We start from the raw sequence: 22,172 nt of genomic DNA on the forward strand, positions 1-22,172 counted from the left end.
ATCCCACCAATCATAGGCCACACCATCAAGAAAATCTACCGCTAATCCCACCTTTCGGTCCTCTGGACAATTAATCTGAGTGAAGACCCTCTCCATCTTGTTCAGCCAATTCTGGGCATCCATGGCTTCAGGGGCATGGGAGAAACTATATGCTCCATGTCTCTTCGCTCGCTCCATAGTAAAATCAGTCCTGGAGCCAGGAAGCGCTGCTGTCAACTGCTGGACAATACGTCCCAAGGCGTCTGCAATTCCCCCAGGAGCATTCTCATCTCCTGGAATGGGAGGGGTCTCCCCACGAGTCCGGCGTCTAGGAGGCATAGCACCTGAAATTGAAAGGGAATTAGATGGCTCACACCGAATGTACTAAGACAACTACCTTATACACTTGAAGAACATACTAGCATCAAAGAGCACATGATGGGGATCCGCCGCGGTCGGGCCATCACTCGGAAGATACTAGATGTTCTCAAATGTATAAAGTAGTATAAATGACAGGAAACGGGAAACCTAATGCTCTGATACCAACTGTCAGGACCCACCCCGGAATTTCCCTCCTAACTCCAAGATGGACCTGCGGGGCCCACTTTTAGAGAAAATTCGACAGAACCTCCCCTAAAAGTGGACAACCCTAAACCTGTGGAAAACACTTCAAAGCAGCAAAAATTCTAGGCTTGAAGCCACCCTGCTTCCAAGCAACAATTCGCAAATTTCCAATTATAACAACAAACTCCACAACCATGAAAACTTATACAAATTACAATCCGGCCAAACCAATCATTCAACTTCCTCCCATAAAATAAAACTCTCTAATACACATAATTATACAAATGTATAAATTCACCATCTTTAGGTATTCAGAGCAATCTAAAGGAACGTATTGAACATATAATACATAAGTAGGTCAATAAATAACCTACTGAGGATAGATGGCAAAGGTGGTGCTAGCCCTCACTCCTAAGCCGGTCAGCAACGCTGTAATCTGGGCAATTGAAACCAAAGGGCCCAGGGGGAAAGTATGTAAAAACGTTAGCGTGAGTGGACAAAATAAATAAATAAAAAGTGAGTAAAATTTATACTTTCCCACAAATTTATAATATAATTTCTCGATGCATGCAACCAATGTAAAACATATTTCTTTAGATCCAAAACTTATGATAAGTACCAGCCCCGCTGGATAAAAGAAAACGGACTAGCCCCGCTAGTCAAATACTGATAAAATATGGGGAAGAAGTTTCACCATACAGAAGAAGGGAGCCTCTCAGGCTCGGGTCGGAGTGTCCCACACTCCGGAGCATCCCATGCTCTGCTCTTACTCACCCACAAACACATAGTAAGCAGGGAGGAGTACTAATAGGCTAGCTAGCAATAATATATAGCGACCCAGGTATGGCGGGTAAAAACTAGTAAAAATCCAATAAATCCTTAAGGCTTCCCCATGTCCCACGCTAAAGAAATAAATGGGTTTACAGTATGGCATTCACAATGCCAAAAATCGAAGATTAATAATTAGATAACATAATAACTTTAACAATTTATATTTCGATAATCTTTCCAAAATCTTATCAATAGAATCAATAAAATGAGGAAAGAAATAAGTATTTTAATGACGTGACCCCGCACGCCCTAAATTCCTTAAATAGTCAAATAGTTAAAACCGTTTCCGAAAATAGGCTTATGTTGTAAATTGATAAATGAAATGCTCAACTCGGAAACCATTAAATATATATGCATGCATCATTCTTTAAAATAAAGTCCACTCACAGTGTACGGCTAAGCTTGCCGTCGGTCCGAACCCTCCTCGAGGGTATCCTCCTCACGTCTTGTACAATAAGACGTTCATCAACTTTACTTATCGAATGGAAAACGAAATTGGATTAATTAAAATCAGCCCTAATATCAACTTTAATTGACCAATTTCCCCCAATCTTCTTCAATAATATTATCTCCTTAATATATAGGCTCAAAGGCCAAACCGAGGAAATCCGATGGATGGATTCCTCATAATTCGTTTAATAATTTCTCCATTCTTTGAATAAACACCAATATTCATATCCAATTCACCTCCAAATCCATTTCCAAGCTTCGATTAATTAACTATGCGTAAAATTGATCAAATACATGTTCAACAGTCAAGATTCCCGGCCAAAACCCTGTCTCATGCGCCACCCACAGTGGCGGTGCGTGGGTTTCACGTGCCGGTGGCCAACCTCCACCTCCAACCACCAAATTTCAGGTGCAACACCTACTCAACACACTGATTCCACTTCATAACTACAACATTTACAAATAACAACTACAAACAGTCGAAATCGATCCAAGAACACAAACCCAGAAAATTCAAGAACCCTAATTCGATCCGACCTCTACACTTCAAATCGTGTTACAAGACCATAGGGGAAATAATCAGTGGTAAAAACCAAACCTTCGACGAAGAAATGGGGACCGGAGGTGGCCGGAATCGCCGGAAATCGACAAAAGTCCCAAACTGCAGCCGGAGTGGTTTTGGCTTCGATCCGTGGTTTTCCGGCCAAATCGTGGAAAACCAAGGCTGCTGGGGTGCTCGGAGGGAGGAGGCGCTCCTCTGGTGACCGTGGCACGCCCTGTGGTGGTCGGAATCGCCGGAAATCGGAGGGGGTGAGGAGGAGGCCGAACCGGAGAAAAGGGAGAGGTCGGGGGAGAGGAGAGAGAAAGTGAAAGGGGTGGGTTTCCGGAAATGGAAACCTACCTCAGTAAGTTTCTATTTTTGTCAAAATTACCATGAATAGTAACTTCTACAACTTTGGCCATAACTCTCGCATACTAAGTCCGATTTTTACGTACCACATATGCACGCGCTCGGTTTAACGTCCCCTACAACTTTCATGAAGAACCTTTCCTCAAATTTTTGCCCAAACAAAAAGTCAACTTTTAGGGCCACTAAACTATCGGTAGCAAGTAAAAATTGAAAGTATTCAACAATTACCGTCCAATTAGAAAGTAAATCATTAATTCTAGGTTCGGGATGTAACAAAATCATTGGGTGATTGAAATCAACACGGAATGAGCCCAAACTTCATACGTTATATCCAATCAATAATTACATCAACATATCGAAAATAGGATCGATCCAACGGTCGGATCTTCCCAAATCAAAATCCAAACTTTCCAAAATTTTGAAAATTCCTATTAATATCCAAACCTCCTCCAATTTCCACCAAACACCTATTTATATAATCGTAACAACATATACTATCCAACAGACCAAAACAACCTACCAGGAACGGCCGGACGCGCCCTCACGCGCCGCCGGTCAACCACCATATCTGGCTACCAAATTTTACTAGCATCATCAACTCAACATTTCTAACAACTTTTTCAACTATGACAAAGTCAGAAAATACCTCTAAGTGGCCGAACAATTAAACAACCCGAAGCATAGTGAAATTTTCCAATTATGCTTTCTTCCTCCACACTTCGATCTGGGTTATGAAACTTGGAGAGCATGAAGAGTGGCTCAAGGCGCTTCTAAAAAGCCTAGCTTTGTTGTCGGAGGTGGCCGGAATTGAGAGAAACCGGCGTTGACCTCAATTGCTACAGTAAACTTCTCGGCCTTGGTTCACCGTTTTCCGCCCAAGACTAGTAAACTGGTAAATTTTGGTTCGGGACATTACACATAAGGCGAGATTGCCATCTCTTTTTCTCACCACGCTTTCTAACGAAGACCCATCAGTCAATAGGTTTTATGTTAGGAGATGTTGGCATCACTGGCTCAAAAACCTTTCTCTTCGTTAGAGAATCCAACTTAACCTAGATCGCATCTTTCCATTTATGCCAAATTTTTCTACGTTGGCATTCATTCATCAACGGAGTGTGGTTCAATATCATCGGACTCAACAAACTCATGCGCATGCGCAACTACATCATTATTATGATGGAGTTTCTATCCCACGTCTCATGTATATTCTTAGGAATAGGTGCTGACATTGAGGCGTCCCTCAACGATAACCATAACCCGGAAGATACTCATGAGACAGATTTTGAGTATCGATGATCAAAGGATTAGAGTGTGCCAAAGTATCCTTCGAACCCACGGGCCTCCCACACATCCTAGCTGGGGCCATGGCCTGTAACGCCAGAGTGCCACTCTCTTTGGCGTTGGCACCATGCCTACCTCTGTGTAGGGTAGCGCTACGTCCTCTCATAGGGACGCCCTTCCTTGCAGACATGTTTGCAGCATATTTGTGTGATCTCGTCAGTTTAACGGGGATCGAGATGAGACATAGTGGGGACAGACCACGACAATTCCTGTCGTTCCTGCTGAACATCCGTGCTCTTATCTCCCCCTAACGACCAGAAGACTATCTCATCAAAGTGACAACCCACAAATCTAGCGGTAAGGAGATCGCCTAGCAAGGGCATGAAGTGGCGGACGATTGTTGGAATCTCAAATCCAACGTAGTTGCCCATTCATCTGTGAGGACCCATCATAGAGCATTGTGGCGGCGCAATTGGCACATAAATAGCACACTCAAATATGCGTTAGTACGATACTTGTACCCAGTCACTAGCTATAACACAGAGGTAGATTGAGTGGCGGTGGGTTGTAGACGAATTAGCATAGCTGCATGTGATATTGCATCACCTCAAGGGGATATGAGGAGATTGGTGCGCATTACCAATGTCCGAACTACCATCGTAGTCGTTTCCGCGAGACTGTTTGGGTGTGTACATGGGAATATGATGTCCAACATCAGTCCCAATACAATAACAATCGAAAGTCTCTGATGTAAACTCTCTAGCATCGTCAAGTCCAATTGACCAAATTAGGATGATCGGGGGAGTGAGCATGTTGTCATATGATATTTGCTAGGAGTGTAGCATAAGCAGCATTACAAGTGGACAATGGCAAAACACATGACCAACGTGTTTGCATGTCAACCAACATCATGAGATATTTAAACGTCCACAAGTTAGTTGAATCAGTCCATAGAATCCCCATGGGTTCTATGTAAGAACAAAATGAATATTTACATATCCTTTACATAGGACGGTCTCAGTCCTAATTTTCCTAAGGAAAGGGCTTTATAAAACTAGCGAGAGGCTTTAGAAGCAACCAATGAGGATTTTGGTTGGGCCTAAGCATCTAAAATGTTATTTGAAGCAAAATTGGTGATTGCAACATCACCTGGGGCGCCATCACCATGATGGACGCCATCCATGGTGTCATGGATAGGGACTGCGCCAGCCCTAGGCTAGTGGTGGACAACGACGGTGCTAGCGCAGCAACGGCGGTCACACTTAGTCCAAGAATCAACCTTTGATTCATGCTTCATTTCGCTCAAGAGAATAGATGTCCGTGTGAAGTCTTTTGTAGACGGATCATCATATCATGACTAGGATGATCTATCCTGTCGTGACAAAGCCAATATGTGTCTAAATCCAAGAGATCTTCTCTCATAACTTTTATTGGATTAATAACTCAAATAGTGACATAGAATCCACTAGAGAGAGACATAAACTTCTCTAAGATGCGCCTTTGTTCTCAATCATTAGAAGCATTGCAAAGGAACTCATTTCCATTCTCTACATGCGTTTTCGCATGGAATCCGTTGGCTATTTATAGGGTACGATTTGCCCTAAGAGCGTAGAGAGTTTCTGTGACAGTAATCAAGGTGTCATTTGGCAAGTGGAACTTGGGCTATTCCATGTCCTTGAACTAATACCGATGGCCCAGCCATCGTAGTCACAAAGTAATATGCTCATAATCAAAATGGAGTCATAATGAAAAGAACTCGAAATTTTATTCATAAGCCAACAGAGTTACATCATTGTCTCTTTGACCAAGGAAAATCTAACCCAAAATGCTAGCTAATGCAAAACAATGGTAGTCGTCTAACTTCTTTCGGTTATTCCAAAATAAATGTGACCGCCAGGTGAGTAGAGAGATGTCGGTGGAGTAAGGCTCGCTTAAGTACCACTAATCTCATAACCTTTCTAGCTTACTTTGGGTGAGCCTACTTTGAAGAAAGACTAAACCATTGGCCTTCACTACAAAAATATATGGCAATTGCCTATTACATCTCTTGGGAAAATAAAGACTTAAACAGAATTGGCGATCTATTGATCCCAGCCAGATTTGTAGTCTTCAACCCTTCACTCTAGATCATCTTCTTGATCTTCTTGTTCCACATAGTGAGCTTCTCTTGCTTCACAATTTGCTTTGTAGGCGGTGACAATTTCTTCACGAGCTTTACAAATGTGTGCCCAATTATCAGACACTCCACATCGAGAACATACATCTCTTTGTTCAAACTCCATTGATTGAGGCGCTTTGAAAGCGTCATTTAGATGGCTCTTAGTGTTGGTGGAGCCACCAACATGACCAAAGGCGTTGCCTCCCTCACTCTTTCCAAGTTGACCTCTTCGGTTCCGTATTCGCCTATTTTAGCGATTACCTTCCCAAGTAGAGCGATTATATGGACCAGAAAGTCCAGAAGTATCCCTAAGGTTAGGGTTTCGCTCTTTGCTCCTTCTCTTAGGGGCGCGACTATAATTGGATTCCGGAATATACTCTATTTCCACAGATCTTGAATTATAGTTCTTCACAAGGATGTTGTCATGCTTTTCAACGACATTTATAACTCCAATGAGCTCATGAAACCTTGTGATCCGTCCTGCCGTAACATCAATTCAATAGTTCTTAGCAACCATCAATGCAGAGACAGGGAAGGTAGAGAGAGTCTTCTTAATCAACATCGCATTTGTGATCTCTTTATCACAGAATTCCATTAAGGATTTAATGCGAAGTGCTTCCGAGTTGTTGTCAAGAACTGACTTGAAATCACATAAGCGGAGGCTATGCCATCTCACTTCTAGGTCAGGAAGCAGGGAGTCATGGACGTTGCCAAATCTTTCTTCGAGTGAGACACACAGCCTTCTGGGGTCTTTTTCATTCATACACTCGTACTACAGCGAATCATCCATATGACGAGTCATTAGGATGATGGCTTTCGCCTTATTTTCCTCTAAGGCTGCTCTATTTGCTTCCAAAGCTTGAGCTTGCTCAACAGTTAGCACGTCCTGGCAGGCTCGAGAATCGTATCTAGGATTCCATCAGCCTTGAGATGCTAGCGGATATCACGAACCCATCTATGATATTCAGAGCCAGTTGTTTCCAATGGAGCAAAGTCCAATTTGTTCAGGTTATTCATCTGAAAGAGAACAAGAAAAAGGGTTAGTTTTGGAGCGGAAAAAGCTACCACGAAAACATATAAATTTTTTTAACGTAGTCGCTTCCAAGAAATTAGGAATTTCTGACGTAATCGCTTCCAAGAAATTCAATTCCAAGAGGTATTGGATTAGATCGAAACAATGACGTAAGTAGTCGATCATAAATTATCTACAAACTCTAAGTTTGGAGATCTCAACAAGCTCCAAACTTGGAGTGAGCACGAACCCCTACAGTTCAGCTTAATTAGGTCTCCCCTATGATGAAGAAAGGAGGGTAGAAGAAGGGAGTTTGCAAGTCCCCGAAAAAGAAGAGAAATTGAATTTTAAAAAAACAGGAACGTTTAGTAAAAAATACCTTAAAATAGGTCGCCGGAAAATTTGGTCGGAAATGTGGCGTTGACCAACGTTGACCTGTGCTGACGTAGCAGATGATGTGGCAAAGTTGCTGACGTGGCAGATCTGATGTGTGTGGGCCTTGACCTTTGGGCTTTGACTTGATGTGTGTGGGCCTTTCTGTTTTTTTTTCTCTTCTTCTTCCGTCAGTGGGGCCCCTTTTTTTCTGCCTAGCACGTGGGCACTCTTTCCTTCTCTTTCTTTCTTTCTCTTTGGGCCCACTCTCTTTCCTTCTCTTTCTTTATTCTTCTTTCTGGGCCTGCTGTCTTTCCTTCTCTTTTTTTCTTCTTCTTTCTGGTGAAGTGGGCCACGTCTCCTTAGTTTGGGGCTGGGCAGGCTGGAACAGAGGGTAGGGATGATCAGAGATAATTTCTGGGAGTCCGGCGGTTCAAGGACGTGCAACATTTCATCAAGCCGATCTGGCAACTTTCCGGCCGGTTTTTGGCATTATTTTTCCGGTTCCCGGATTCTGGATTTAGGGCGCTGTTTGTGGCCAGATGTTGGTCTGGAAAGGGGCGAACCAGGCAGGATTCTTTTTTCTCTTCTAGAGGCCGGTTCGGTACTTTTCAAGCCGGTTCTGGAGGTGCCGCCACCAGTTCTGGACTCATGGATTGAGGGCTTCAATATATGCGGCAGTGGTTTCTAGGGTTTGAAGACTACAATTTTAGGGTTTCAGGGTTAGGGCTTCGTGCTGATAACGTGTTTTAGGGAATCAGAAATTGAGAGAAATTTGCTATGTATTCTCATTGATAATAGGGACCTCTTTATATAGAGGATTACAAGGCATAGAATCTGAATCATACAAGGAAAGAAATCGTACATTGAATAGGAATCTAGATCCTTCTAATGTAACCATATTACCACTAGGTCAAGTAACCTAGAGTTTGGGCCAAACACAAATTAGGGTTTTACTCGAACAGTAAAATATTAAACAAAAATAGCATGGGTTTAGGACCAAGGCCCAGACCCAAGAACCAACAGGCCCAAGTCTGATCAGCAGATTGTAGAGACCACAATGCCCCCCTCCTGTCGGCGCCTCCCATGTCGTCCCACCAACAGCAGCAGCGCGCCCGCCCTCTAACTTCGGCCAGCTTGCCGCACCGCTCCCCCTTAGATCAGAACCAAACTTCCCAAACCAAATCACGTCCACCTGATCCAATCTGAAGCTAGAGGCTTGCAGCGATGTCACCGCTTCGTCCTCACCATCTGGCGATCTCCGACCCTGCGCCATCACCTCGAAACGCCACCCAAGCCGTCCGCGTTCCTCCCTAAGGTAAGGTGACCCTAGCCTAGTGTAACGTCCCGAACCTGAATTCACCGATTTACTAGTCATTTGGACGGTAAACGATATTTACTTTCACTTTTACTGTCGTTTCAGTACTTGCAGTGGCCCTAAAAGTTGACTTTTTGGTCGGGTCAAAATTTGAGAAAATATTCTTCATGAAAGTTGTAGAGGATGTTAAACTGAGCGCGTGCATATGTGGTACGTAAAAATTGGAGTTCGCATGCTAAAGTTATGAGCGAAATACGAAAGTTACTGTTCATAGTAAGTTTCTATAAAAGGTGGAAGCTACTGTGGTAAGTTTCCATTTTCGGAAACTTACCGAGTTTTCTCTCTCCTCTCCCCTGATCCTTTCCTCCTCTTCGGCCCGATTTTTCCTTCACTAATTTCTTCCTCCTCCAGCCACCCCACCAACGAATCCGGGCACCGGCAAGCTCACCTCCTCCTCCTTGTCACACCTGCGGTGGTGTTTTTCGATGACTCAGCCGAAGGAGCTCGGATTTGAGCCGTGAAGCTCACTGTAGCAATTTGGAAGTTTCGTCGATTTCCGGCGATTCCGACTGTCTCTGGCCACCTAACCGGCGTCAAAGGTGCAGTTTTCGCCAAGGATCATTTTCCCCCTAGCCTTGAGCCACGATTTGCAGTGTAGAGGGAGAATCGACCAAAACCCGATCCTAGGGTTCTTGGATTTTCTAGGTTTTCTTCACTGGCCAATTTCGAGCACTTAAAGGTAAAATTGGAATGTGCTGTAGTTGAGAAACTTGTTGGGTCTGTTGTGATGTTGCTGCTGCCAAAATTTGGTGGCCATCAGAGGTGGTGGCCGACGGCATGTGGGGCCACTGTAGGTGGCACGTGGAGGCATGTAAGGCAGTTTTCTGACTTCGATTTTTATCCTATTAAATCCTATAATTGATGTAGAGCTCGTAAATGTGAATTTGGTTGGAATTGAAGAAAAGTTGTGTTGATTATGAAATTTCCGGAATTTAGAATTTTCATTACCGATTTACGAGAATCCGACAGTCGGATATCTCTCGGTTTTGCCTTGGAACCTTTAAATTAACGAATTGGTATTAGTGGTATAATTTGGGTTGAATCCGAGAAGAAGTGAAGATGTGATTATGAGGATTTGATTTTAGGAATCGTATTTAATTGCCGAATCGTTATTCATGAATTATAATTGTGTACAGAGTGATATACCGAGCTATTGCTCGATGAAGGCACTCGTATGCGTGATCGCCAAAATAGTACTGTGAGTGGACATTTATTTTAAATATAATGTGCATGCAGTATATTATTATTTTTCCGATTGAGGTTTAATTTATTATTTGAATTATTGAGTGTTATGATTTTATGAGCTTGATTTCTTGAGATTTATTATGCTCTATGAGTTACGGGATTTTTTTTAGTGGATTTTCTTCCCGAGGACTTTCAATAGATTTTTCAAGCTATTTAGTTATGAGTTATTGAGTTGGTATATGATTTTCGGGAAGTGACTGATTAAGAAAATATTATGAAAACTATTGATTTCGAATATTGGTTTTTATGAGGATTCACGAGTATGAATGTTTCATCTAATATTTGAGCATGATTGAATTATCGAGATTTATTGAATTTTGAGCTCCGCACTTATCAGCCTTGAAGTTAGATTGAGATTTCTTTCCGAAAGCATATATTGATTTACAGAGTATTTGATTTATGCTTTCGTGGATATATTGAGATATTGAGGTTTGAGTTAGCGAGATAATCATGAGTTATGTTTTCGGTGAATTATTAATTATTTATTGAAGTAATATCGAGTTTCTTTCCGAAAGCAAGTAATTGAAAGAGGTTGTTTCCAGTTTATTGAGGAGGCTATCTTCGGTGCATGCGTATATTACCTAGTTGGCAGTCCCTTCTAGGTAATAGTCTGGTTGACAGTCCCTTCCGATGAGTCACCTAGTTAGGAGTCTCTTCCATATGACATGAGGTAGTTAGTTGGCAGTCCCTTCGAACTACCTGTGGTTAGTTGGCAGTCTCTTCTATCCATCGCTTCCTAATCCGGTTGGCAGTCCCTTCCGATGCGTCATCTAGGTGGCAGTCCCCCCTTGATGGCATGAGATGACTAGACAGCAGTCCTTTCTAGTCATCAAACGAAACTCTTGAAAAAGATGTTTTAAAAAGGATTGAGGATGAGATTTTAAGAGATTGTAAGATGCTCTATTTTTTTACATGATTAAGATTGCAGTAAAGATGATGATTGAAAGTATTTCCAAGATTGTTACTGCATGCGAGGTTTTAGAGAATAACTTGGGAAAGCATTAAGTTTTACTTATTCATTCGAAATTACTTAATTTTCGTCCACTCACTCTAACGATTTTTTTTTTAAATGTTATCCCCTGGGCCCTTCGGTTTTAAATGCCCAGTTTGCAGGCCAGTTTAGTTTGAGGTCGAGCGTACATGGGGTTGAGGCATAACTGTCATAGCTTCCGCATTATAAAAGTATCGGTCCTTTATCTTGTGTTCTATTCTCTTGTACGCCTGTACCTTAGATTGCTCTGATAACCTATGAGATTAATATTCTTAAGTTGAGAATTGTTTGTGAAATGGGAGATGTTGTGATATAGGGAGCAGGGTGGCTCTAGAAGAATAAGGGTGGATTATTTTAGAAGTATAAATGTCTTTCTACAGGTTTTTGGATAGTCCACTTTTAGAGGGAGTTTCGCCAAATTTTGTAGAATTTCTTCTGAGGTGGGCCCCGCAGGGCCACTTTAGATTTTCAAGGTGAAATTCGGGGCGGGTCCTGTCACCCAGCCTGCTACTACTGCTGCCCAACACCATGCATTCCTCCAGGCGCCCGAAAACGAAGTGCCATCACCTTGCCGCCTGCTTCTCGACTGGACCCACCATCACCGGACATGAGGTCCCATCTGGCCCATCCAACGACGCCGCCACAAGGGCGTGCCGTTGAACCGGGCATACACTTTGCAGGAAGACTAGCCTTAGGGTTTTGGAGAGAAAAACAAATGCAGTACACTAGAGTTTTTCTGCTTTTTTTTTGTCTTTTTTATAGTTATATGTCTTAACATACATGTGCATTAAAAAGAAGAAGATTGTAGCTAATATTTGAGTAATCGGTAAATTCAACATTTACTAAAACCAAACAAGATTTTTCGGTAATTTTTTATTTCAGTTTCATCGGTATCGATTATCAAAAAAATCGGTTTACCAAACTTAAAATATCGGATGGTATTCAGTCAGTTCAATAATTATCACACCAAATGATAGTCCTAACGTGTTTGTTCTACCAATTTAGTTGGCACTTTATCAGATTGGTAGTTATATATGTTGTCTAGAGATGTACTAGAGATTCTCCGTTTTTTTGTCCTCTTTAATCAAGCGTTCTAGCCTCAACATTTTAGAGACTCATACTGGCTCTTCACTCCCTCTTGGGGTGTCTACTTCAGGTCAAGTGTACCAACACTGATTTGGTTGAACACTTCCTTGGGTACCTAGCTACATTAATTTGGAGAAGCTTTGAAAATGGACTGCTATTAAGAAATGGATCACACAACGCCTCTAAAGAAAGCAGGTGGTAAAAACTCACACAGATATGGTTGCCATATACAAAGCGTGAAGACAAGACCAAAGTTTCAATGACCCTTTACACACTTTGGGGATGAGAAAATCCGTCCTTATTTGCATGAAACATGCATGTGCTGCCACTTCTCAAGTGCCATGGCCTCAATGGAGCAAAGCCAACAAGTAATCCACAGATAGATAGAGAGATTGAGCTATCTAGGGTTGAGAATGGAGGGTTCGAATAACAGAGTTGAGTGGTTGATGAGCATGCTAGTGATAGTAATAATGATGATACTGATGTCGCATGCAGTTGAATCCAGAGAGCCAGTCCTTCATAGGGTTGGAGGGGGAAGGTTCACTTGGGCCCCCGATATTAACTTCACAGATTGGTCAAGTAAAGAGCATTTCTATGTAGGCGATTGGCTCTGTAAGTATCTCTCTCAAAATCACACCTGTTTTGGTTTTCTAATTTGCTAATCTTGTGAATATTCATTCCTTTCAGATTTTGGGTTTGACAAACATATCTACAATGTCCTTGAGGTAAACAGGACCAGTTACGAGAATTGCTTCGACAAAGAATACATATACAATGTTACACGAGGCGGGCGTGATGTGTTCAACTTGACAGAGGCAAAGACATACTACTTTCTCGGCGGCCGAGGCTATTGCTACAAAGGGATGAAAGTTGCTGTCTTTGTTGAGCAAACCCCACCCGTACTTCACCACAGCCCTGGTTTCAAATCATATCCATATTCCAGCACCAACTTTATCATCATTCTCACTATGCTTGCCACTTGGACAATCATTTCTTATTAGAATAATTTCACCCTCCCCTCAGTTGAGAAAAATATCACCCTCCTCTTGGTTACTAGTACCCTAGTAGGGTAATGTACTGTCGATTTAGAGCGCATGATGTTAGCACCTAAAGCAAGTAGTGCGATCAAGCTACTAGTTTCTTCTTATGCCCCAAATAAAGGACATAATTTGTAGGCAAATTGCATAAACAAATCTAGGATAAATGTGCTGTGTTTTACAACAAAGGGTTGTGTGGAAATCTTTTTTCAGCTTTTCCTGTTCCCAACTTCCCATCTGATGCCAGCAAGCAATCACCAAGTGGCACACTGGCTTGAATCATCAACCAAAACAATCATGCAAGAGCAGAGAAGAAGCCAACTTTAAATCAAAGTTAACGGACCAAACAAACCACAAAGGATCAAACAGACTAGCGCATATACACAAAAGCCAACAGCAACCATCTGTATGATGTCATAATCCAAAAAGTCTGGTTACATGCACATACAGTCAACATTGAAGATCTTGTTCCCAAAAGTTAGGCTAGATAGTCAACATCCTAGGTCAGAACCAACATCTAGGATCATATACAAAAAGCCGGTCTGTCATATATAGTACCAGACCAGACATCAAAATATAGTACCAGACCAGACATCAAAATATAAGCCCCTTACGTGGTGGGAGGCTACACCAATATCCAATACTACCGACACCGACCCCCTATATGGCGGGAGGCTACACCAGATGCTAAGGAAACTATATACATAAACAGCTATATAACGCAGAGAGCGCTCAGCAGAAAAACATGGAATTGGCCACGTTCTCCTTCAGCCTGGGAAGCTGCGGGACTGGCACTGCTCCAGCAGAGGTCAGCCCACCATGGCTTGATGAAGTCTCAGATGCATCTTCAAATTTCACAAACTGACTCATTTGAGTGGCAGCGAGATGAGCATAGCAAATCGGAGCAACTGAAAAGAAAAATATTAAGGGCTACAATTTACTTGGTGAAATCTAACATAAACAATCACTGATGTGCATCATAGCATAAACATCAAGAGGGTGTCTACAATTGCACTTACCTACAGAAATGGCAGTGGTACTTCTCTGGTACCTATAAATCATGAAAACTCAATTTTAGAAAGGCTATTGTTTATAAATATTTGCAGGTTACAACTAAGTTAAGCAAACAAATCATGCACTTACACATAGGATAGAGAATGCACTAGTTCCTGCAGATCATCAGCTGAAAACCCAACGTCGTCCAACAGAACATGATAATGAGTAGGTCTCGTGGTACCCTTGAAAACAACAGCACAACAAACAAAGTCAGACATGCTTTGTATCTACTATGTAGGATGCAGATAAAACCCGAAAAAAAAACAAAAAAAAAACAAAAACAAACCATAACAAAGTATCAGAGCTTGCATACAAATAATTTCCCAACAGGAATAAATCCTGATTAAGACCTGGTCATTTTAAAATTAAGACTGATTTTAGTACTAAGGGGTGGACCTGGCTTTCACAAAATGTTCTAGATTGAAAACTAAGACCTGGTAATTTTAAAAAATAAGCATAAATCCTGATTACGTCTTACAAATATTTCAGAGATCAAGTAATTGTTTTGATGTTGGAACACAGAACAACTAAAATTAGTTGCAACATCAAAACACACAAAGGAGCAACAATGGTGTATGACTGAAAAGATATCTTATGCAACAATCCCTATAAGGACTCTAGTATACCTAAACAAAATAAGTAACCCAGTCCCAGGCAATAAGATACAAAGATCTGACAATCAACCAATCACTTTTGAGAGCATCAATCACAGCTGTAACCTTGGTGCATACTTGGGTAGGATAAACCAACTACATCTAGCTACAAGCTATATCATAATTGTATAAAAATATAATAAGCTTTTATTTAAAAAATAAAAATAGAGCCATAAACAAAGCACAATTTTTGATACTCACTATCATTCCGGCCTGTGCACAGAGATAAAAATCATTGTTCTTTGGATGACAAATTCTGTTGTCAATAATGGTACCTGCAAAGACAATAAAAATATCAGTATGGAATAGGCCAAAGGACGTCAAGTGTTTGTTTTGAATTTAGTTTTGCCCTACCAGGTGGAACATTATCAGGTGACTGAGGCTGAAAGAATTTTGTATGGTGGTTTTTCTGAGCGATAATCACCACAAATTTTGGGCACCAACTCTCGTCAAGGAACTTGCACGCCTGACAAAAGACGAATACTAGGTGAGGTAACTTCCAAATTGAACCCAAAATTGAAGAGAAATGGGCAGCTCACAAAACCTCAATGATTTGATCCAGTTCAATGTTCAAGACTTGGTTGAATTGAGACTCGCTGACACCATCCCTAAATCCAATACAAAACAGTCAGCATTCTGACTTACCGTGTAAAAAAGAACAGATGCTATATCAATAATAATAACTAATTAACAATCATTATATCACATTGTAAATACCAATTTCAAAATATGGTAAAGGAATTCAAGCAGCTTATGAAAGTAAAAGTATTCAAAAGAGGCTATAATTGCCATAGCATCATCGCTGAAAATTTGAAATACCATTGTATTACAGATAATCCAGCCACATTTCAGATATCAAACTGTGACTCCCAAAAAGCCTCTTTTTTTTGAGGTCTGACCTAAATGATTAAAGCAAGACAAATTGAAAATCCACTTGTTGGAAAAGGAAATCAGAAAGCTGTTGCACTATTAAAAAATTGGTTTACAATTTTGACCTGTCAGCTATGTACTCAACAATTGTGGTCCTGTCTATATATAGCCAAAAGGTCAGTTGCAGATTAGAGAAAGAAAAAAAAAGAAAAAAAAAACTGATTTGAAGCTATAGCATTTTATACATGTATTTGAAGGACATGGATAAATAATAATAATAATAATAATAATAATAATAATAATAATAATAATAATAATAAATAAAAAAAGGTAATTCACCCATGTGCAAATAGAAATGGTGTTTAATAGGAAATGACCCCAAAGTTCCAGTAATACTTAACATGCATATATCTGGCAAAATTGAAATACCTGAATATGATTATCTGATCCGGTTTACGCTTATTTGAACTTGTATAGAAGTCCAAAAGCAGCTCTCTGAAATTGAGAAGAATAAATTTTACATAAGAAAAAAAAATCAACTTTCATTGTACTAGGAGAAGAGGATTTGAACGTCATTCTACAAATCCTGTGTCATTCCCATGTAAGGAAATGACCGAATAACTATCTCCTTCCACCCAGAGAGAGAGAGAGAGAGAGAGAGAGAGAGGCATTGTACCTCATAATGCCTTCATCTTCTGTATCAGAAACACGCTTGAACAGTGAATCAATCATTTCGACCTTTGGAGACTGAGTTCGAACAGATGCCCTATAGCGGGAAATGAGTGGCCACTGCCTCGAGCTGACTACCTATTATTCGCAATTGCATAGATATTCTTAATATATACAACTTTTCCCTCTATATCAGAAATACTGTGTGGGCACAGTTTAAATAAATTGGTTTAATGTACAAATGAAAGTACAATTCACTATTTGATGGTTTAATGTACATTACTAGAAGAAGCAGTTTACCGCGGCTATTGATGGTATGTCCGACTGGCCAGGAGAGCCATGCGACACATCCATCCCTAGGATGATGGTAGGAGCCTTGGAAACCACAGGAATGGAAGGAGAAAACTCAACAGCCAACAAGGAATTTAATCCACCAAGCTGCAAGAAATCATGAGGTCAAATCAGAGTACGATAACACAAAGTATATACAAATCATCCTAATTAGGAACAAGAAAGGACATAGCCACAGCAACAAATCACCTTAGCATTAATTTTTAGCAGAACATTTGTAAGATATTGGTCATTGACCCTGGTAGGAGCTATGCACTGTGTGACAATACCATACTCAGCCAGATTCTTCCGCTTCCATGGGCCTGGGTAAATCATAAGATTAGTGGTAATAGGGACAGATCAATTATAACCGAACATAGTCAATAATAGGATGGATAAACGAGCCAACCATATAGAGCAGAATTTTTCCTCTCCGGAAGCAAACAGAGAATGAACTGTGGTTGTCCAGGAAGTTTGGATTGAATATCCTCAAACATTCTCTCAACCCTAACCAGAGGTGGGGCACGTCGAGACTGTGGATTCTCTTCAAAAACATCAAATGGAGGGTCTATGGCCTGCCAAAAGCAAAAAAAGAGGAAAGAAAGTTCAGCACATTACTAGATAGCACAAAACACTTCAATGTGGGACATTGCAATACTTACAATTCCCTTCATATCTCCACATTTAATCAAATCACGGACAAGGGCTTTCAGATCACAGCGTGCGGAGAAGTTAACAACAACCCATCGTTCTATCTTAGTAGGCTTCACGAGTTTCTACAATATAAAATGAAGATTTAATCAAATGTACGATAGTAAGATATAAAGAGGAAAAAGGGGGACAGGAAGAATTAACACCTTATTGTTGAAATTCCACCGCCCATTTCTGGGGAAGAAATCATCCCCATTGCCAACTTTTAACTGTTAGGGAACCAAAACAATAGATCAGTAAAAGCAGACTACAGAACACAAAAGTAGCAATTGGTAAATACAGCACATACCTTTGGAGCAGGCAAAACACGGCCTTCCACTTGAGTGAAACTATTACCAATTGATACACCACATGCACGTAGCATAGGTTCACCATCATAATTGTTGATTTTCAAAGCCTGCACTAGTACTCATGAGACTTGTAGAGTCTAGTATGTCTATTAAATGAGTTAAAGGAGAAGGCAAGAAGACCTACATTAGACAAAATGCTCATCCTCTCCTGTGGCTTTTGCCTTGACTTCTCCACCAGTGAAGATCTTTGAAGAGTTGAAAGTGCTTTTGTATACCGTTGCAACGAAACCAATTCACATAGCTACAATAGAAATATCAAAAAACAATATCACATGAGCAAGATTACAACACATATTTACAATAAAAATATTTTAAAATAAATAAAAACATCAAAATAAAAACTAGCAAGAACAAGACTCATCATTTTACCTCAAGGGGAATGTAAGTAGGACGCTTTGGCTTTCCAACATTAATGCAGGGCAGATCGCCAGAATAACGCAACTGTATATTGCGATGACTAACAAAATAGTCATAAACAGTCACTTCAATTTCTCCATCCTCCCCATCCTTTGCATTTTTGTTTCTCAAGGTAAACCTGGATATACAGTAATGAATAACCAATGGGGCAGGTTAAGACACAGATTTCAGAAAGGAAAAAGTGAAAACGAAAAACAGATGATTATAAGAAATATACATTTGCTCTTTGCATGGTCGCTCGCTCAATCCAGTTATCTTGTATTCCAGATTGGTTGGGCTCGTTTTAACCCTCAAATTCTTCAGAGTTCTCTTAGCCTGTCCATGGTGACAAGCAGATGATATCCATGAGAGTACATTAGCATAATAACACCCTATTATAAATAGGCAGATATGGTAGTTACCTTTGTCCAGTCAAGTGAAAAGGGATCTCTAACATTCTGGTTGGAAATTAGAAAATCAACAACTGGTCCAGGCTGTATTATCATGGTAGTTGATACATCTGCACACATACACAACGGAATAGGTGAAGGAAACAGAGGGTTTTGATAATAAAGACAATAAACAAAAAGTTACATTAATTACCAATGTTCAACGACAGGCCACCCTGGGTGGTTCTGAAGCTTGAATGGAATCCTCTGCACCCTAGAACACCTCCTCCAACATCAACAAAACTTTTTGGATCATTATGGAAGAAAGATTGACGAACCAGGAGGCATCCTCTGTATATCCAGGTTTTCGTCAGATTTAATTCAAACCAAAGAATAATTTATCAAAGGCGCCATGGGTATAAAGTGGAAAACTGGAAGAAACTTCACTCACTGCTTAGATGCATGTTGCCTTAATATGATATCCAGCACTCTCAGAGCCTCTTGGGAGTTTTCTGACTCCTGACCGCGTAGAGCATCTCCAATTGCCTTCATGGGAATTTTTGCAGCATAGCTAATTTCAACATTGAACGTTTTGGAACGACCTGGACGCCGTAGCCTCTTCCGATCACTTTCATTAGGACTCCCATCACCATCGGCATTACAATTTCCATTATTTCTAAATAAGACAAACAAAATGAGAATACCAGAATTTAGAGGAAGAAAGGCAAAACATGCAGGTAATAATAAATCCATTACACCCTTCCTCATACCTGTTTGATGGTGTATCCTCCAGAACAACTGAAAATTCAAGTTTGTTGCGTGGAAGCGAACCAACAGTAAAGAGACTCTTCTCCCCATCATAAGCAAAGTCCTTCCCACCTAACTCAGAGATATAAGTCTGGTGGACTCTGTCAATTATCCTTCTTCCAGCACCCTTGCCGTCAAGGGGACGACCATCTTCATACGTAACGGAAACCTACATGTATATGGTACAAGATGAGAAAAATCAAATTGCAAAAGTTACATCAAAATTATTCCAAAAGTACGAGGTTTACAAAGAAAGCAAATAGGGAACATACACTATAATGGAAGAAGTGATCTTCTTTGTTATTATTAGTGACGTTAACTTTGAAGTGATTAGTCAGCAGAGGAGTCTTTTGCCCTTTTGTTCCAAGGCCTCGCCTAGCAATTGGTAGGCGCACGATCTTCTTCTTTAAAGGTTCAGGAGTAATATCTGCTTGAGCACGCAATGGAACAACATCTGGTGGGATAACAGGGGGTGGGGGTGGCAATGCATGTTCTTCCCCGTTTCCATTTGCCCCGTTTTCTCCGTTTGCCCCGTTCTCTCCATTTGATCCATTTGCTGCATTTCCATCGGGCTCAAATGAATCCATAGCCTAAAATTGCACCAAAAGAGATTAAAAGGTAAACATTAGTGAAGGTAATTTCATTAGGAAAAAAAAAGCATGAATGATTAAAATTTCATTTCTAGTACAAAGGATAATTTGGAAAACAAACTGAACTCCCAAGTATAGCACCAGAACAGCTAAAAATGCACCTTGTTTATATGTGAATGAGGTAGCATGCAATAACCAGAAAACTGAATGGAGGGATAAATCACAAACTCGACAATAGCTTTACAGAAGAAATCAAAACCGCAACGGACCAAATAATCTACAAATAAGATAGAACTGCTTCCCAAAAGTGGAGATACAAAACTGCAGAGCAGGACACTGCCACTAAACACTTACTTAAAAAACAACAACAAATTACACTCATCACAAGAAGCTCATTGGAAAGTCAAAGATGCATACTGAAGACACATAAGAAAAGTAGTGAAAGCTTCAATAAGCCACATGCAAGGATGCAGAAAATAAAAGAAATTACATACATGCAACAGGAGTACTTAGCTGAGAACAAGAAATAAACTGAGGCATGGCAAGCTAAATCGTTTCCTTTGCAATTTTTTTTTATAAGTTACAAATAGAAAGTGTTGCAAATAGAGAAAAGAAAAAACAGGAAAAACAGTTGCAAGTTTCAAGGATATTGTTCATACAGAGCACACAATAAGAAAAACTCAAAAAGTTAAAGCCTTGACCATGGACTTGCAAAAATCGCTACGTTTAAAAGTCTAAAATGTAATCTTGCCCCAAAAAAAAAGAAAAAGAGAGAGTCTAAAAATGGAATTGAAAATCTCAGCACAACAACAGAAACAGTCTCAAACAACAGAAAAAAAGAAAAAAACCTATCTCATACAAAACAAGTAAATGCATTTCCATGAAAACCCATAAATGTTTAGAATACCAAGAAAACAAAACCAAGCAAGAACATGCAGAGGAGCCCAAAGATGTTATGTCCAAGCACGATAAGACCAAAAATGGCACATGCAATAAAAATAAAAATAAAAAACTACCTTAAAAGCACAAGACAAACAGCCGTGTCGCTTCCGCAATCCCTGCAAAACAAACAGAGATCGATCATAAGCGCAAGACATACCCCAAAACCAGTCCAAAAGGGAACTGCATTGCATCTATGAAAACCAAGAAAACCCCTTTCAAATCTAAAACAGTTATACAGAAAACAATCAAAAGGGTTTGATTTCCAAGTCGAAAAAACATGAACTGAAACCAGAAAAAAATTGCCAGAAATACCCAAAATCCTTGAAATTAGACCAAAAAGAAGACCAAACAGAAGCACATTTCAACTCTCAAGACTGAAGAAAGGGTTTACCTGGAAAACCCTAGAACGTGAGTTCGTTGGGAGTGAGGGAGTTTGGGTTTGGTTTGGTTGGGCGTCAACTCTCTTTTTAACCACGACCGAGTTGGGTCTTATATACTGGGTCTCTCTTTCGTTAAGTCCAAAGCTTCGCCTACTCTTCTCTGCGGTTCGATTCTGTTCATTCCCTCCGGTTAGGCAGATGTGGCCGTTCGATCTTCGGGAGACATGATGGACGGTTACTGTTCATTCAACCTCACAGCATTAACTACTTTACCGAAGCCCACGCCTTAATGCGGTCAGAGCTGTTAAGTCATACGAGGTACGTGTCTTGTTCTTACTTCTTGACGGTTTTGCCACCCCCCAAACTCTGGAATCACTACCAAGTCTCCAATGAGAAGGTCTTGGAAATGGGTAGTATGGTAATTTGCGGAGCTCGTGAAAGGATGAGATTTGTTGGTTGTGGGGGACCGGCGTGGGTCACTGTCACTTAACGAGTTCAAAATTCGAATCTCGGAGTGGGATGCGACTGTGACGATTTACGGTCACAGTGTCGGTGACCTTAAATTTCCCTCTTTTACTTCTCTTTTATTGCTTCTTACGTTTTTTGTAAACAATACCAATAAACTTAATAAATAATAAATATTCTTTTGGCAAATAATTAAAAAAAAACCAGGACAAGGACAAATGGAAGACCAATGAATGTTGGAGATTTTTCCCTCTGTCTTCCATTTATTCT

The 22,172-nt window shown here is 40.5% G+C and overlaps 2 protein-coding genes across 2 annotated transcripts; one reads left to right on the forward strand and one right to left on the reverse strand.

Moving 5' to 3' along the window:
- Positions 1-12,474: 12,474 nt before the first annotated feature.
- On the forward strand, positions 12,475-13,258 carry LOC112203963 (lamin-like protein). Its single transcript, XM_024344858.2, has 3 exons — positions 12,475-12,625; positions 12,753-12,869; positions 12,945-13,258. Exons 1-3 carry the CDS (start codon positions 12,571-12,573, stop codon positions 13,256-13,258), a joined length of 486 nt encoding a protein of 161 aa, XP_024200626.1. The 5' UTR covers positions 12,475-12,570.
- Positions 13,259-13,674: 416 nt separating this feature from the next.
- On the reverse strand, positions 13,675-21,566 carry LOC112165103 (protein argonaute 4). Its single transcript, XM_024301518.1, has 24 exons — positions 21,449-21,566; positions 21,132-21,173; positions 19,798-20,115; positions 19,489-19,694; positions 19,170-19,394; positions 18,933-19,069; positions 18,752-18,849; positions 18,568-18,665; positions 18,303-18,468; positions 18,058-18,174; positions 17,873-17,980; positions 17,730-17,792; positions 17,535-17,648; positions 17,282-17,447; positions 17,083-17,195; positions 16,843-16,980; positions 16,550-16,680; positions 16,303-16,368; positions 15,548-15,611; positions 15,358-15,469; positions 15,205-15,278; positions 14,438-14,532; positions 14,314-14,345; positions 13,675-14,202 (listed from the first exon to the last, which is right to left on the reverse strand). Exons 3-24 carry the CDS (start codon positions 20,110-20,112, stop codon positions 14,027-14,029), a joined length of 2,814 nt encoding a protein of 937 aa, XP_024157286.1. The 5' UTR covers positions 20,113-20,115; positions 21,132-21,173; positions 21,449-21,566; the 3' UTR covers positions 13,675-14,026.
- Positions 21,567-22,172: the final 606 nt, after the last annotated feature.

This window comes from Rosa chinensis, chromosome 5 (genome assembly GCF_002994745.2).
Source record: "Rosa chinensis cultivar Old Blush chromosome 5, RchiOBHm-V2, whole genome shotgun sequence".
Taxonomy (NCBI): Eukaryota; Viridiplantae; Streptophyta; class Magnoliopsida; order Rosales; family Rosaceae; genus Rosa; species Rosa chinensis.